We start from the raw sequence: 17,041 nt of genomic DNA on the forward strand, positions 1-17,041 counted from the left end.
CTCCGGCCCCACCCCTGTGGATCGGGTCCTGAAGCCCCTCGGCCTGACCCCCGAGTCCTTGGCGGGCAGAAGCCCAGCTTCAAACTCCCCTCCTTGACTTTGCACTGCCCTCTAACGGAGAGGTGCATTTCCCGTCGAGCACCTATTCGGCCGTCAAAACCCCACTCAAATGGCCCTTCCCGTGGAGGACGCCCCCGTGCTGAGATTCCTCCGGGTCGTGCCCTGGTCAGGGACCTTGTCCCACTCGTGCAGTTCAGTCTTTCTGTTGCTCCGTGCCCGGACTCCAGCATGGCGAGTAGGGCGTCGCTCCCAGCACAGTGCTCTTGCTCCCGTTAACCCTGGCTGGGTGAAGGGAGCAGGAGGGAGGGTGAGTGCGCGCCCCCGCTCGGCTCCCCTGAGCACCCCCCCTTCTTTGGTGGGGACTGAGAGGAGGCGGCAGCTGTGGAACTGCGGCCAGATCCCTGCTCTGCAGAGCCCCCCCGAGGGACAGCGGGGAGGACCGTCTTGGAAAAGTGCCTCAAGTCCGCAGGCGGGCCGGTGGGGGGCTTCCTCCGCCAGGGCAGAGCTGCCGCGGGGGACAGGACGCCCCCCTCTCACCCCGCGCTGCCCGTCCCCCATGCCACAGCCCCGGAGTGACCGCAGAGGCCACAGCGAGGGAGTGAGGGTGACCCCGCAGGTGTCCGGCGGCCCGAGCCCGGTGTCCTGCCAGCAGCAAAAGCACAGAGGGGCCCCGTGGGCGGCCGGGCGCGGGTCCCGGGCTTCTCACGGTCTGCAGCCCACCCAGAGAGGCTGGCGATTTTTTTTTTCCCCTCATCACAGAGCAATTCTTGGGTGTTAAGATTAACACACACACACACACACACACACACACACACACACACACACAGCGCGGGCTGTTCCCAGCTTGCGGGGCCTTTCAGAGCGGGGACAAAGGGAGCTGAAAGCAGAGACCTGGCGTTTGTGGTGATGATTCTTCTCCACTGGGCTTTGGAAAGTGCTGGAAGGTGCCGGAGGCCTGCCTAGCAACCCTCCCGCACCACTGGGCAGAGGCAGGAGGGCTCACGGCCGCCAGCACACGGGCAGGACACTCGGTGACCGTGGCCATCCTCCCCACCTCCTGGAGCCCGGCCTGCTCCCCCCCGCGGGACCCCTGTGAGTGGCCGCCGGCCAGAGAGAGGAGCCCAGGGAGGCCCCCCACCTTGTAGGGGAGACCCTGAGGTCGGGCTCCTGCCCAGGACGAGCCGTGGCCGGGAAGTGGGTTCTCGCTAGAGAGGAATTCGCTTTGCTTTGTCCCGGAAACGGCCGGCGCTGCCCTCCCTGGGTGGGGGGGAGTCCCGCATGGCCGACACTGTCCCCACCCGTGTGTGGCGTGCGTGAGGAGGTCCAGGGAGCCCGTGACGGGGGGACTAGAATGCCCGGTGGGGTGCTTAAGGCTGCGCCCGTCCTGCCACTTCCCGCCCCCCCATGCTGTCGGGCGCCCTTGTGCCACTCCGTGATGATCAGCTAGTCCCTGGGGGGGGGACAGGAGTCTTATCTCTCTCCCCCTCCAGCTTCCAGGGAGCTGGGCCAAGCCCTGGGGGGGGGGGAGCAGAGAGGACGGAATGACGGTGGCCCCTGGGCCAGTGTTTGCGAAATAGGACGTACATGCTGGCTGGCGGCACTCGGTGCCGTGACCCCTGACTCTGGCTCCGGAACTCTCCCGGCAGTGCTCGGGGGACCGGCGCCCTCCCTCTCCGCTGCCCCGTCGCTCGAGATGTCAGCAGCAGCTCGGGGGTGCCCCGGGAGCCCCGAGACTTGCCGTCCGCTCGTTTCGTCTCTGGTTTCTTCCTCCTCAGCCAGCCAGCTGCCTCTCAGCTTTGGGGGTAGAGGGCCTCGCTCCCGGCCCCCGGCCCATGCCCAGGAGGGGCCTCGTGTGACTGGCCTGGTGGCCGTCGGGGCATTAGGAGCCAGCCTGGCACCCGACCCACTGGAGACCAGCTCAGGGCCCCGTGGGTGTGGTACTAATGGCGAGCCCCTAATGAGTGATCACCCCCCCAGCCCCCCGTGTCCTGGGTCCCCTCTGTCCCCTGCACGTTGCCGACTCCCCGGCAGGCATGGGGCCCAGCCCCTCTGGGCCCAGCTCTGAGAGCCCGGTGCCCTGCCCGAGTCCGGGGGCTTCGGAGGGTGCCCGGCTCAGGGGGCAGTCAGGACCCACCCGTGGTGACCCTGCAGGGGTCAAGCAGGGGTCTGGCCTCACGGCCCTGAACCTGGCGTGGTTCTCCTGAGCTGGAGGGAGGCCCCGGGACATGGTTCCCGGCCTGACGGCAGAGGCTCAGAAAACGGGGTGGGGGAGGGGGGCCTTGAGGGTGGGGGCGGCTGTGGGGGGGAGCAAACCCTCCCCTCCTCCCCCTCTCCCCTGCTTGGCTCTGGCCCGCCCCTCCCTGGAGATCCCCGTGGACTCCCCTCGCCCCCACTCCCCTGCCGGCGGCTTTAAAACGGGTCCTGACTGGGAAGCAGGAGGGAACTCGGGAACTGGCTTTGGGCTCGGGTTCGGGAGGCTGCGCCTCCTCCCCGTGGTCCTGGGGCTCCGCGCCCTGCTTCCTCCCAGCCCCTCATGCCCCCAGCGCCCCCTCACGCCCCCACGCTCATGGCCCCTGCCCTTCTCTGCCCGCAGCCTCGCGCCCACCGTGTCTGAGGGAGCCTCTCCGGACCGGACCCCCACAGAAGGTCATCAGGTACTTCCGGGCGCCGAGCAGCCCCCCTGTGCGGAGACCCCCGGCCCGCCCAGCCAGGGGGATGATTCCAGCGTCCAGCAAGGCCGTTCGGCCTCGGGTCTGGGGCCCAGACAGGATTCCGGCCCTCTTCGTGGGGGGTGGGGGGCAGCCGAGGCCAGAGCACTTCAGAGTAGGGGACTCTCAGCTGGCCAAAGGGGGGCTGCAGGGTTGACCCAGGACTGGCCGGGACACGCGGTGATGTGGACACTGGCCGCTGCGTGAGAGGAAGGAGGACCCGGGGGTGACCAGCACCAGAGAGGTCAGCCCGCCCGAGGCCTTCGGGGTCTGAGCTTCGGGGCCACACCCTGAGGTATTCGGGGGCTGTTCCTGCCTCAGTGCTCAGGAGGGGTCCTAGCGGTGCTCGGGGGACCGTTTGTGGGCTTGGGGACTCGACCCTCAGCCCGTGTGCACCCGCGGGGGTAGGGGGGGCTCCTGCACAAGCCACCTCTCGCCTCTCCACTTCTCCTGCAGGGATGGTCAGTCGGGCAGAGCCAGGCAGGCCCCGGGGGGCTGAGGGTCTGGGGTGGGAGCTGCTAGTCAAGGCCTGGACAGGCCTCTGGGCTGGAGGCACTGGTGGAAGGAGAGTGTGTGTGTGTGTGTGTGTGTGTGTGCGCGCGCGTGTGTGTGTGTGTGTGTGTGTGCGCGCGCGTGTGTGTGTGTGTGTGTGTGCGCGCGTGTGTGTGTGTGTGTGTGTGTGTGTGTGAGAGAGAGTGTGTCCTCATCGCTGTGGGGGCGGGAGAGGGGGAGCCGAGGGGGCTGATGCGGCTACAGAGATTGAGAAACTTCGGCAACCCTAGAGCGATTGCTCAATGGCCTGAGCACTAACTTTGCCCGTGGGAGGCCTGGATTCAATCCCTGGCACCATATGGCCCCCGAGCACCCCCAGAGGGCCCCCAGCAGAGCTGGGAGAGCCCTTGGGTATCAAAGGATGTAAGAGGGAGAGAGGGAGGGAGAGAGGGAGGGGGAGGGGGAGCAGTGGGAGAGGAAGGAAGGGAGAGGAGAGGGAGAGAGAGAAGGAAGGAGAGAGGGAAGGAGGGGGAAGGGGAGGGAGGGAGGGAGAAGGAGAGGGAGGGAGGGGGAGGGGGAGCAGGGAGAGGAAGGAAGAAAGGGAGAGGAGAGGGAGAGAGGGAAGGAGAGAGGGAGGACGGGGAGGGAGGGAGGAGGAGGAAGGGGAGGGAGGCAGCAGGCCTCAGCGCCGCAGGGTGTGGGGACCTTGTGTCCCCCAGCCCCCCTCACTGACCGCAGCCCCCAGGCTCAGGCAGCAGTGCTCATCGCCCGCAGGCAGGCCCGGAGCGTCTGTCCCGGGTCTGGTGGCAGAGCCGAGGGCCGGGCACCCACACCCAGGCCCTGCCCGCGCGGGGCCCCTGGGCGCCGCCCCGCGTGCCCCTCACCGGCCCCGCCCCCAGGTGCCCGCTGCAAAGCTGCTGTCCACGTGGACCGGAGCCGACCTCGCCCGCGCGCCCGCCAGGACCAAGCACCGCGCCATGGCGACCGACGGCAGCAAGGTGGCCGACGGGCAGATCTCCACGGAGGTCAGCGAGGCGCCGGTGGCCAACGACAAGCCCAAGACGCTGGTGGTGAAGGTGCAGAAGACGGACCTGCCCGACCGGGACACGTGGAAGGGCCGCTTCGACTTCCTCATGTCCTGCGTGGGCTACGCCATCGGGCTGGGCAACGTCTGGCGCTTCCCCTACCTCTGCGGCAAGAACGGCGGCGGTGGGTGTCAGGGGCGGGGCAGAGGGCCCCTGGGTCCCCCCGGCCGCGCTGCCCCTCCCAAGGCCACAGGGCTCCGACCCCTGCAGGTCTCCTGGGGTCTCTCCTCCCCCCTGCAGGGCCTTCCCCTCCCCCTGAGCCTCTCCCCACACCCCTGCAGGGGCCTTCCCCTGCCCCTGAGCCTCTCCCCACACCCCTGCAGGGGCCTTCCCCTGCCCCTGAGCCTCTCCCCACACCCCTGCAGGGGCCTTCCCCTCCCCCTTGAGTCTCTCCCTCCTCCCCCCTGCAGGGACCTTTCCCTCCCCCTGAGCCTCTCCCCACACCCCTGCAGGGGCCTTCCCATCCCCCTTGAGCCTCTCCCCACACCCCTGCAGGGGCCTTCCCCTCCCCCTGAGCCTCTCCCCACACCCCTGCAGGGGCCTTCTCCTCCCCCTTGAGCCTCTCCCCACACCCCTGCAGGGGCCTTCCCCTCCCCCTGAGCCTCTCCCTCCTCCCCCCTGCAGGGGCCTTCCTCATCCCCTACTTCCTGACGCTCATCTTCGCGGGGGTGCCGCTCTTCCTGCTCGAGTGCTCCCTGGGCCAGTACACGTCCATCGGGGGCCTGGGCGTGTGGAAGCTGGCCCCCATGTTCAAGGGTGAGTGAGTGTCCTGCCTTCCCCACCTGCCGAGCTGGCCAGAGGGGGCGACTCTGCCGAACGGGCAATGGGGCTGGGGAGTGCGGGGTGTGGCCCAGGGGCACCAGAGCTGGGTCACCTGTGCTGCCTCCTGTGTGTGTCCAGGGCTGTGCCCGTGTGCGTGGTGTGTGTGTGTGTGTGTGTCTGTGGTATGTGTGTGGGGGATATGTGTGTATGTATGGTCAGCATGTATGTGTGTGGTGGGTGTGCGGCGTGTGTGTATGGTGTGTGTGTGGTGGTGGATGCGTGTGGTGTGTGTGAGTGGTGTATGTCTGTGTGTGTGGTGTATGTCTGTGTGGTATGTGTCTGTGTGTGGCGTGATGGGTGTATATGGTGGGTGTGTGTGTATGGTGGGTGGTGTGTGTGTCTGGGTGGTGTGTGTGTGGTATGTGTGTGTGTGAGTGTGGTGTGTGTGTGTCAGTGTGGTGTGGGTATGGTGTGTATCTATGTGTGTGGTGTGTGTTTGTGTGTGTGGTGGGTGTGTGTGCCAGTGTGTGGTGTGTATGTGTGTCTGCGTGTGGTGTGTATGTTCGGTGTGTGTGTCTCTGTGTGTGGTGGATATGTGTGGTGTGTGTGTGGTTTGTGTGTGTAGTGTGTGTGTCAGTGGGTATGTGTGATGGGTATGTGTGGTGTGTGAGTGTAAGTGTGAGTGTGTATGTGTGTGTGAGAGAGAGAGAGAGGCTCTCGCCCGTCTGTCCGAGGCGGGCGGGGAGCTGGCGCGGAGGCGGCTGGCGGGGCGCCCTGACCCGGCGTGTCCCCGTGTCCCAGGAGTGGGCCTGGCGGCCGCCGTGCTCTCCTTCTGGCTGAACATCTACTACATCGTCATCATCTCCTGGGCCCTCTACTACCTGTACCACTCCTTCACCACGGTGAGCCGCGCCCGGGGAGGCAGGAGACGTCTAGGTGGGGCTGGGCGCGCTCAGCCGGGAGGCGCCTGCCCGCCTGGGGTCTGGGCCTGGCCCTGCACCGCCCGATGCCCGATATTCGTCAGCTTACTCGTTCCCTGGTTTGGGCGCCACACCCGGGGGTGCTCAGGGCTTGCAACCGCCCCTGTGTTTAGTAGGCACTCCTGAAAGTGCTCTATGAGGTGCCAGGGGTTCAACTTGGAAACCCTCCCTCCTGCTCGAGCTCTCTAGCCCTCTAGCCATGTCTTTAAAACGTTAAACCCCAACCCTGCTACATACCCGCTGTGCAACTTTGGGAAAGAGACTGAACCTCTCTGAGCCTTGTGGTGAAACGCACCGCAGCGTGTCTGTGAGGTTGGAGGAGTTACCAGGGGTCGACAGCGTCTGAGCGAGGCCGGGGAGTGTCAGCTCTGGCCTGAGTGAGCGAGCACAGGGTCCCTGGGGCAGGGATACCCCCCCCCACACACACACACACCCGACCACGTGCCCGGAGGTGGCTGGGGACGAGCAGCTCGGGGGTGGAGAGCCTCAGCCTCAGAGGGCGCCTCTCTAGTCCGCCCTGGAGCTGGGGGAGGCCGGGGCACGGGCGCGGGGCGCTCACGGCTGTGCCCCGACAGACGCTGCCCTGGAAGCAGTGCGACAACCCCTGGAACACGGAGCGCTGCTTCTCCAACTACAGCGTCATCAACAGCACCAACATGACCAGCGCCGTGGTGGAGTTCTGGGAGTGAGTGCGCACGGACAGCCTCAGGCGGGGGGACAGACAGACAGACAGACAGACAGGCACTGGAGGGTTGGGAAGGGCCGCGGGCGCCCGAGTCACGGGCCGTGACCTTGGGTCGCACAGCCTGACTGCAGAGACGCCCCGCCTGGACTCGCGTCCGTCTGGTGGGAGGCCTGAGCAGGGGTCAGTGGCCGCCGAGGCCCGGGAGGCCCGGGAGGACGGAGTCACAGACGGTAGAGCCTGCCTGGGGCTCGGGGGCAGGTGCAAGCAAGCAGGGGCGGGGCGGGAAGAGCGTCTCGGGCTGCCGGGTTCGAGGGGCTGCCGGGAGGGCCCAGCACGCACAGACAGATGCTGCCAAGACCTTGCAAGGTCAGCGGCCGGCCTGCCGGAGCAGGGGCTTGTCCTTCCCGGGGGGAGGGGGCAAGGAGAGAGGGGTCGCCCCCCCCCGCAGGATGGCTCTGCAGCCCCCGCCCCCTCCCCTCCGCCAGGCGCAACATGCATCAGATGACAGATGGGCTGGATAAGCCGGGTCAGATCCGCTGGCCCCTGGCCATCACCCTGGCCATCGCCTGGGTCCTGGTGTATTTCTGTATCTGGAAGGGTGTCGGCTGGACTGGAAAGGTAAGGGGGCCGCACGGTGGGGGCGGGGGGGGCGCTGCGTCTTCAGGGGCGTCTCCTGGCTCGCAGGGCGCCCGCCCGCCTGCCACACAGCCCCGTCCAGCCTTGAGTCAAGTGAGTCCCTTCACCGCTTCTGCCTCTGTTTCCTTTCCTGAAAGACGCAGGTCATCACGTGGCCCACCTCTGGACAATGTGGGGTGGAAAGCAAAGTGTAGGCCAGGCCACGGCAGGGCGACAGGTTCTCGGGGCACACAGTGCTCCCCTGACACCCCAAGTCTGACACTGTCACAAACAGGAGGGCAGGGACTGCTCACTGAGCACTGTCCCCGCACACCTGCCCGACCTGAGCCCTGTCCCAGCCCAGCCCTGGACCCGGCTGTGCCACTCTCTCCGAGTCACTGGCCCTCTCTGGGACTCAGCTTCCACCTCTGTGAAACGGGGCGTATCCACTGTTTTGTTTTCTGTGAGAACCAAAGGAAGCGGTGGTTTTTGGAAGGCCTTTTGCAGTAGCCAGTGGCCTTGCAAGCACGAAATCTCTAACCGGCAGCAGCAAAATGTCACCACTCTAGGAAGAATTGACATTTCTTGTCTACTGTAGTTGACAGGCGCTTCCAGGTACGGCGGAAACAGCCATGAACAAGACAAGCTGTGTCCCATGTAGCATGCATTCTTAGGAACCGAGGAGCACTTTTGCATGTGTTCATATCTGTAACATTTTTTTCTGCCACTGAACACTGAATAATTTAGACAGGAAGCTAAAAACAAAAAAGGGAAGGAAAGTGAAGGTGAAGGGGAAAGCCAGGCAATACTCACTGGTTCAGAATCCAGCAGGGGCCAAGCAGAATAGGTTAGAATTCCCGGAAGGCTTCCTGCAGGAACGGGCACCAACGCCCGAGCCAATGCAGGTGTGTGCCAGGTGAAGCGGGGCAGGGGCCGGCGGGCACGCGGATGGCTGCGAGCGGCGCCCCCTCCCCCGCAGGTGGTCTACTTCTCAGCCACGTACCCCTACATCATGCTCATCATCCTGTTCTTCCGCGGAGTGACGCTGCCCGGGGCGCGGGAGGGCATCCTCTTCTACATCACGCCCAACTTCCGCAAGCTGTCGGACTCGGAGGTGAGAGCCCGGGTGCGGGGCCACCTGCCCGGCGTCCGCTCAGCCGCCGGCCCTCCGCGCCTGTGCGGACAAGGGTGTGGCCGGCCGGAGCCGGGCCTCTGGCCGCCGTGGTGGTCTGACTCTTCATCATTCTGCCTGAAGGTGTGGTTGGACGCGGCCACCCAGATCTTCTTCTCCTACGGGCTGGGCCTGGGGTCGCTGATCGCTCTCGGGAGCTACAACTCTTTCCACAACAACGTCTACAGGTGAGCGCGCAGCCAGGGAGTCCTGGCTCTGCGCCACGCCCCATGAAGCCACGCCTCCTCGAGGCCACGCCCCTCCGAGGCCACGCCCCAGCCAAGCCTCGCCTCCTGCGCCACGCCCCAATCCACTCCCCTCCGAGGCCACACCCCAGCCAAGCCTCGCCTCCTGCGCCACGCCCCAATCCACGCCCCTCTGAGGCCACGCCCCAGCCAAGCCTCGCCTCCTGCGCCACGCCCCAATCCACTCCCCTCCGAGGCCACGCCCCAGCCAAGCCTCGCCTCCTGCGCCACGCCCCAATCCACGCCCCTCTGAGGCCACGCCCCAGCCAAGCCTCGCCTCCTGCGCCACGCCCCAATCCACGCCCCTCCTGCACAATGCCTCTGAGGCCACACCCCTCTGCGTGTTCCGCCTCTACATGGCCACGCCCCTCTGCGGGTTACGCCTCTACATGGCCACGCCCCTCTGCGGGTTACGCCTCTACATGGCCATGCCCAAACCCCACTCCTGAGGCCACGCCCCCTGTGGGCCACGCCCCTCCATGCTATGCCCTAATCTGCAACCCTCTTAGACCATGCCCCCGTGTGGCCACGCCCCTCCACCCAGGTCTGCACCATCACGCAGCCCCTCTCCAAGCCCCGCCCTTTCCGGATATGGCCCTGCCCCTTTCCCTGGGATGGGGCCACTGCCCTGTCCTGGGCGCCCACCTGCTGGCCTCCTCGCCAGTCCCCCTGACCCCGCCCCTCCCTCTCTGTAGGGACTCCATCATCGTCTGCTGCATCAACTCTTGCACCAGCATGTTCGCGGGCTTCGTCATCTTCTCCATCGTGGGCTTCATGGCCCACGTCACCAAGAGGTCCATTGCTGATGTGGCGGCCTCAGGTCAGCCGCGCGGGGAGGCCGAGGGGCGCTGGCCGCTGACGTCTGTGGTCCTGGCCACTGGGCACCGCCACCCTGCCTGGCTTGCTGTGGGCATCTGTGTGCTGGGAAGGACTGTGCATGATGCTGCCAGGGCTGGTCCTCCGAGCTCCCAGCACCCCGGAGGGATGCTCTTAATAGCCCCATTGATCGATGTGGACACTGGGGCTCCTGAGCCTCCTCTGAAGATGGGGGCCTTGACGCTGAGCGCAGATCTAGCGGGCGGGGGGGGCATCTGTCTATTCTGACGCTTGGAGCTAGATTCACCCGGCACTTGCCCTCTGAACAGTGGTCTTCAGCCACCGGGCGCCTTGCCTGCCTGTGGCATGGACGGGCAGTTCTGCCCAGGAGGGGTCTTGCCGGCTGGCGAGGCCCGGGGTTGGAGAACACCGTTCTGGAAAAACTTACAGCTTGGATGTGCTTGCCACCGAATTGCAACCCCTCCCCCCAGCCAGTGCTCTGTTCTCATCCGTCATCAGGGGCTGCGCCTCTGTCACACGGTGACAGCCACAGGGTTGTGGGAATGCCCTGACACCCCATCGCTGCTCCTCCTCCGGGGGGTGCCACAAGGAGGGCCCCGGCCCAGAGAGGCCATGCAGGATGGCCCCTCCCAGGAGGAGGGGCAGCGCGGCCTGGGATTGGCTGCCTCACTCCGGGTCTCTCTCTCCTGCCCAGGCCCCGGGCTGGCGTTCCTGGCGTACCCGGAAGCTGTGACCCAGCTGCCCATCTCTCCGCTCTGGGCCATCCTCTTCTTCTCCATGCTGCTGATGCTGGGCATAGACAGCCAGGTGGGACCCCAGCGGGCACCACCCCCACTCCACGCGGGGCCAGGAGATGCGGGAAGAGGAGACCCCCCCCCCCCGCATGAGCTGGCATGAGCCCTCAGGGCACGGCGCAGCCCAGGCCCCTGTTCTCCAGAGGGTCCCTGTTCTCCAGAGGGTCCCTGTTCTCCAGAGGGTCCCTGACACTGCGAGGGGAGAGGCAGAGGCGAAACCAGGCCTGGGTCCCGCGGGGTGGGGGCTGGGTGGACGCTGGCTGACCTCTGTTGCCCCCCAAAGTTCTGCACCGTGGAGGGCTTCATCACTGCGCTGGTGGACGAGTACCCCAGACTCCTCCGGAAGCGCAGGGAGCTCTTCATCGCCGCCGTCTGCGTCGTGTCCTACCTGATCGGCCTCTCCAACATCACCCAGGTGTGCCCGGTGGGCCCCTCCAGGGATGTCTCCTTCCCAGTCCCCAGAGTGGCCTCTCCCGCCCCTCAGAGCCTTCTGCATCCGCGCCCCGCTGTGCAGTGTAGACGAACTCCAAAGAACTGGCCTGTGGGGTGCTGAGCTGGAAGTTTATCCGGGGTAGAGTTCTCCAATCCCTGGCCCTGGCCCTCGAGACTCTGAGCCCCGCCCTCCCCAAGAGCCTGGGGGCAGGGCCTGTCCTCACCCCCGGCCCCTTGCAGGGGGGCATTTATGTCTTCAAGCTCTTCGACTACTACTCCGCCAGCGGCATGAGCCTCCTCTTCCTCGTCTTCTTTGAGTGCGTCTCCATCTCCTGGTTTTACGGTGAGTGTCATTCATTCACGCGGTCACTTCCTATCATCGGTCACCACATAATGGGGACAGCGTGTGCCCGGGCCCTGCCTCACGGTCACCTGCGTCATCCTGACCTGAGTCTATGAGATTCGCCCCGGGGTCCCCTGGTTAGAAGACCCCCGGAGAAGAATGAAATGAACTTGCTGAAAATGGGAAACGACTCAGCCAGGGCCCCCATCTTTCAGAGGGGACCTGGGTGTCCCCCGGGAGGGGCTTGCTGGAGCTGCCATCCAAAAACTGGAACCAGAACTACAAAACAAAACAATTTTAAAGCTCTGCCTTGACCAGTCAGTCCTGGACAGTGACTGCTGACCCGGAAGGAAATGTGGAGGTCACGGGCATCTTCATTAGCTGACTTGGGGCTTCCATGTCCAGACCCAAGGTCACGGGGGCGCAAAGGCCTCGCCCTGTGATGACAAAGGACACATTCTCCTCCCCCCTTCCCCTCACAGCCTCTTCTTGATCACCCCACCTCTGTCCCTGTCCCCTCTCTCCCTCTGGCTGTGGTGCTCACACCCTGTTGCTTGGTGGTTTGGCTTATCTTTGGGCCAGTGCCCAATACCAGCCTGTGGGTGTTGATTCCAGACAGGACTTGGGGTTCTTTGTTACCACACCAGGGGCGAGGCCCCCGCTCAGCGGGCTCTGGGGGGGAGCAGGGGGAGGGCCAGGGTCTGTCTGTCGGTCTGTCTTTGGGCGGCAGAGCCGTTCCTTTCCCAGCCCGGGCTTTCCCCAGCCCCCGTACTGCGAGGGCTTGGGGACTCCAGATGGAGCTCACGGGAACCCCCAGCAGGAGTGACAGATGGGGACCGGGGGTGGGGGAGCTTAGGTCACTTGCCTGCAGCCCCCCCCCAGCTCCCCGCTCCTTCTGCTGTCTCATGCCACAGGTGTCAACCGCTTCTACGACAACATCCAGGAGATGGTGGGCTCCAGGCCCTGCATCTGGTGGAAGCTCTGCTGGTCCTTCTTCACCCCCATCATCGTGGCGGTGAGTACAGGGCTGGCCACCTCTGCGGGGCGCGCTGGACCGGGCCCTGGCCCTGTTCTCTAGCATGACGCGTCTGCCCCTGGCCGAGTGTCCCACAGTGGTAACACTGTCCCCAGAAACCTTGCACAATAGGTGCTCCTGTGTCCCCACTGGGCGATCCCCTGGGGCACCTGACCGGTGCTGCACAGTGGTCGTTACTGCTTTCAAACGGGGATACTTGACACCTCGACAACAGCAACAGGCTTCGTACCCGCCCTTTCCTTTTCCTCCTGCAAGAGGCAACTGAGGCGGGACTGCTCCAGGCTGGGAGCGCGGGGCGGACCTTTTCACATACTCCTGCACGGGAGCACCCATGGAGGCATGATGGGGACTGGGAAGACATGAAACTCTTGCGCAGCCAGCCTGAAGCTAACTTGGAGCAAGGGGACTTTATTCCTGCCGGTCCGCTCAGCAAGGGCACACTTTTCCATGGGTCCTCCCAAGGGGAGCACTCTTCTCTATTGGTCCTTCCAGCGGCAGGTTATCTTTCCTATTGGTTCACCCAGAGCAAGTGCCCTTTTTCTATTGGTCCTCTCAGAGAGAGCCCCTTTCCTATTGGTCCTCGCAGAGAGAGCCCCTTTCCTATTGGTCCTCGCAGAGAGGGCCCCTTTCCTATTGGTCCTCTCAGAGAGGGCCCCTTTCCTATTGGTCCTCGCAGAGAGGGCCCCTTTCCTATTGGTCCTCGCAGAGAGAGCCCCTTTCCTATTGGTCCTCCCAGTGAGGGCCCCTTTTCTATTGGTCCTCCCAGTGAGGGCCCCTTTTCTATTGGTCCTCCCAGTGAGGGCCCCTTTTCTATTGGTCCTCGCAGAGAGGGCCCCTTTTCTATTGGTCCTCCCAGAGAGGGCCTTTTTTCTATTGGTCCTCCCAGAGAGGGCCTTTTTTCTATTGGTCCTCGCAGAGAGGGCCCCTTTTCTATTGGTCCTCGCAGAGAGGATCCTTTTTCTATTGGTCCTCGCAGAGAGGGCCCCTTTTCTATTGGTCCTCGCAGAGAGGGTGCTTGTTTTATTATGCTCCAGAGTGCCCTGTTGTACTGGCAGTCTGCAGAGGTCCAGCTTCCGGCAGAAGTGGAGGACTGTGGATGTCTTGGCCCGGGGTGTGGGAGGGGCCCCGGCTGTCCACCTGACTGACCGCCCCATGCCCTCTCCTGCGCCCCCAGGGTGTGTTCATCTTCAGTGCTGTGCAGATGACCCCGCTCACCATGGGGAGCTACGTGTTCCCCAAGTGGGGTCAGGGCGTGGGCTGGCTCATGGCGCTGTCTTCCATGGTCCTCATCCCCGGCTACATGGCCTACATGTTCCTCACCTTGAAGGGCTCCCTGAAGCAGGTAAGTGCTTCTCGACCCTTTGCCCCGCTCCTGACTGCTCCAAGCTCCCAGTCTAGACGCGGTGGCAGACAAACCATATCCAAGGGCAATAGAGCATTGGGGCTCAGGTGAGGGGGACAGCTGGGCCGTGGTGGTTAGCCCTGTCTGGCTCTGGAAAGGTAAAGGAGGGTGGCTCCCTGAAAGGGGGGAAGGTAGAGAGAGGCCTAGGAGGCTGGGAAGCATGTGCAAAGGTCCTGGGGTATATAACCTGATCCTTGTGGCTAGAGGGTAGGGTGGAGGGCAGAGAGATGAGTGTGGGGGTTTAAGGCCAGGCCAGAGTTTTCTGGAGGGTGGGACTGGGAGTCTCGAAGTCTGGCTGTAGCCAAGAAAGAGCTACAAGAACTGGCCCTGCAGAGACCTTCCAGCACCTGATAGGAGCACCCTTGGGTGAAACTAGCTGTGGGGACCAGCCAGGAGTGGGGCACGGTGGCGGGCGGGGCCGGGGGAGGGGGCCTTGCAGGGGTGAGAGACAGCATGCTGGGGGGCTGCGTCTCGTGGTGCCAGCCTGGCTTCCTCCCAGGCCCGTCAGGGCAGCGCAGTGAGGGCGGGGAGGGGAAGAGGGATGGTTGGGGGAGCCCCAGGCTAGCCTCCGTTCACAGCTGGGGAAACTGAGGCCAGGCTGGGCAACCCACACTGCCTGTGTACTAGGTCAGCAGAGTCAGTGTCCCGCCCTGGCCAGCCCTTTTGTTTCCCACGACCCTCTGCTGAGTTCAGAGAGACCCTGGGGTCTCCCCCGGGGCCAGCAGCCGTGGGCACAGACAGGGCAGGGCGACAGACGCGCAAACAAGATGGCTTAGCTGCGGGAGTGGGGGTGTGTGGGACGCGTGCTGCGTGCCACATACCGGGGGACACTGAGGCACAGCCAGCATGGCCGGAGGCGGGAGCCCATTGGGAATAAGATACACGGGATGCTTTAGTGCTGAGCACTGTGGCGCGGGCAGGGGTGGGGTGGCCATTCGCAGAGGGGGCGGGGGGGCGGGGAGGGCGGAGACGCAGCCTCCCTGCACCGGGCCCCGGTTCTCCCGCCGTCCCCAGCGCATCCAGGTGATGATCCAGCCCAGCGAGGACATCGTGCGCCCCGAGAACGGCCCCGAGCAGCCCCAGGCCAGCGGCTCGGCCAGCAAGGAGGCCTACATGTAGGGGCCGCGCTCGCCCCCCCGGCTGGCGCCGGCCACCACTTGAAGTCAGCAGATACGACAGTCTCTGTCTCTACCTACCTCGAGTGGCGAGTCCGGAGACCGTCAGCGCCCAGAGCCAGGGGAGGGGGGCGCCCGCGGGGGGCAGAGGGGCCCGTGGCAGCAGCCCCACCCCGGGGGGGCGACCTCTCCCAGCCCTGGCCCTTGGGTCTGATCTCCCCTAGAGTCCTCCCCCCGCCAGCCACGAGGGCCCCGGGGCCCGGGCCTGGGGTTCCATGACTGTTCCTTTACTGCCGAAGCCCACGACTGTTACCGGACTCTGCAGGGCCCGCCGCGGGCGGGCGCCGCTCCATCCCCACGCCCAGGGCATCAGGGTGATCCCATTTCCAGGGAACACTGGGTCCCGAGGAGCGGGAAGCCCACAGAGCTCTCTGTCCACTCTGCCCTCTTCTCCTTCCTGAGGCAGCTTAAGAAAACGCCCAGGACCTCGGGTCCCTCCCCAGCCCCCGCCGTGGGAGTGGCGGGGAGGGGGGCGGGGGCCTTGGAGCCTGAGCTGGGCCCCCCAGGGGGACCGGGGGCGTCTCTGGGCCCTCCCCCCAGCCCCTCCCATAGCACCTTCCGGAGGCTCCTTGGAAAACTGCCACAAGCACAATTGATGTTTCTCTGAAGTCCCCACTCTGGGACCCCCGTAGAGCCAGCAGAGCCGGGGTGAAGCCTGGGGTCAGACTCGATCCAGTGCTCCCTGCCACCCTCATCCCCGGGGGGTGCTCTCTCCTCTCTGCCACTCCCCCCCCGCCCCCCAGCCCGCTAACTGAGGAGCTAGGGTTCCTCCCTCGGCCCCCCGAGTGCTTCCGAGATCAAGACCACTCCTGATGGCGCGTCCCCAGCCGACCCCCGGGCAGAGAGCTTCTTGCCAGTTCCAGTAACTGGGCGTTTCCTGTGTGCCAGCAAGACAGACCCCATGTAGCAAACCGTACGTCATGCCCGTGAGCTCCTTAGCTAGTTAGCACAAAGCTGTGTTTGACGACTAACCCTGATAACTGGTGAGTAACTGTGACTCTGGACTTTCTTCAACCCCGTATCTCTCCCCTCCACGCCCGTCCTCGCAATAAAGGGGGCTCCGCAAGCACAGCGGGGTGGCGCCCGAAGCCCCTCGCTCCTGTCTGCGCCCACCCATGTACAGTCCGGCCACACGCGTGCTCGGTCGTCCTGGTCCCCGTGACCCGTCGCGTGGGGGAGTCCCGTGTACCATAGCCTCAGCCCCCAGTGCTGACTCTCCCCACGCTGCCCCCGCGTCTGTGTTGTGAAACTAGCGTGTAGGAGGAACCGTGTGTCACCTCCCGCCCCGTCCCCTGTGACCCCCTTAGAGTAAGGGCCGGAGGTCTCCTCTTTGTCCTTCAGTGTGACACGAAGCCTGAGTCTCCCAGAGACAGCTGCAGCGTATTTCCTGTTCGTAAGCAAAATCTAAAGTGACACGTTGGGCAAGAAATCCCTGAACCGATTTCCACCCAGACCTACGTATATAGCACAATATTACATGTGGTACAATTACTGTTTGGGGTGTGGGTGTGTGTTACTTCTTTTTTTTTTTTTTTTTTTTAGTATTTTCCCTGGGTGGTGGGGAGGGGGAGATAATTGTATTATCCTCTATGGTTTTCTTTTTCAATAAGGATTTATTCTCAGAACATCAAGTAAATCTATCTCTATATTAAAAAAATATATGTAATATATACATATTCAAACTATATGCAGAGTCTGTTTTAAAAAAAATTACAGTATTATTTAGTAAAATTATCTTGTTCTATGGACCAAATGTAAAATATTTATAAATGAAGATGCATTTTAAATGTCTATAAATGGTGTCATAACTAGAGCACGGGAATTATGTAAGTTTCTAAGAATTTAGAGAAAAATAATAAAGGTTCTATGATATGTACAATATCAGACCTTCAGTTCGTTGGGGTGTGGGAGCAAGAACCTTTTGAACAATCACGATACACGCGAAACTTTTCTTCCCAGGGGTCGGGGAGAGAGAGAGAGAGAAAGAGAGAGAGAGAGAAAGAGAGAGAGAGAGAGAGAGAGAGAGAGAGAGAGAGAGAGAGAGAGAGAGAACAACAGGAAGGGCGTTGGCCTTGCAGCTGACCCAGGTTCCGTCCTTGGCATCCCGTCTGTTCCCCCGAGCACTGCCAGGAGTGACTCCGGAGAGCAGGGAGTAAGCCCTGAGCACTGCCTGAGGGAGTCCAAACACCAAAACAAAAAATCAAATGTGAAAAATGAGA

At 63.8% G+C, this 17,041-nt stretch overlaps 1 protein-coding gene across 2 annotated transcripts in view; it reads left to right on the forward strand.

The window, feature by feature from the left end:
• SLC6A1 (solute carrier family 6 member 1) overlaps positions 1-16,701 on the forward strand; it is a 30,747-nt gene extending 14,046 nt beyond the window's left edge. For both annotated transcript variants that reach the window (XM_055135294.1, XM_055135295.1), the window contains exons 2-16: positions 2,654-2,714; positions 4,160-4,469; positions 4,970-5,101; positions 5,909-6,009; positions 6,663-6,772; positions 7,258-7,390; positions 8,367-8,501; positions 8,643-8,746; positions 9,499-9,623; positions 10,335-10,447; positions 10,718-10,849; positions 11,107-11,209; positions 12,124-12,224; positions 13,420-13,587; positions 14,662-16,701. In XM_055135294.1, coding sequence (XP_054991269.1) covers positions 4,238-4,469; positions 4,970-5,101; positions 5,909-6,009; positions 6,663-6,772; positions 7,258-7,390; positions 8,367-8,501; positions 8,643-8,746; positions 9,499-9,623; positions 10,335-10,447; positions 10,718-10,849; positions 11,107-11,209; positions 12,124-12,224; positions 13,420-13,587; positions 14,662-14,766 — 1,794 coding nt within the window. In that variant the 5' untranslated portion in view covers positions 2,654-2,714; positions 4,160-4,237 and the 3' untranslated portion in view covers positions 14,767-16,701. The remainder of the gene's footprint in view (positions 1-2,653; positions 2,715-4,159; positions 4,470-4,969; positions 5,102-5,908; positions 6,010-6,662; positions 6,773-7,257; positions 7,391-8,366; positions 8,502-8,642; positions 8,747-9,498; positions 9,624-10,334; positions 10,448-10,717; positions 10,850-11,106; positions 11,210-12,123; positions 12,225-13,419; positions 13,588-14,661) is intronic.
• The last annotated feature ends 340 nt before the right edge of the window (positions 16,702-17,041 follow it).

This window comes from Sorex araneus, chromosome 4, assembly GCF_027595985.1.
Source record: "Sorex araneus isolate mSorAra2 chromosome 4, mSorAra2.pri, whole genome shotgun sequence".
Classification (NCBI taxonomy): domain Eukaryota; kingdom Metazoa; phylum Chordata; class Mammalia; order Eulipotyphla; family Soricidae; genus Sorex; species Sorex araneus.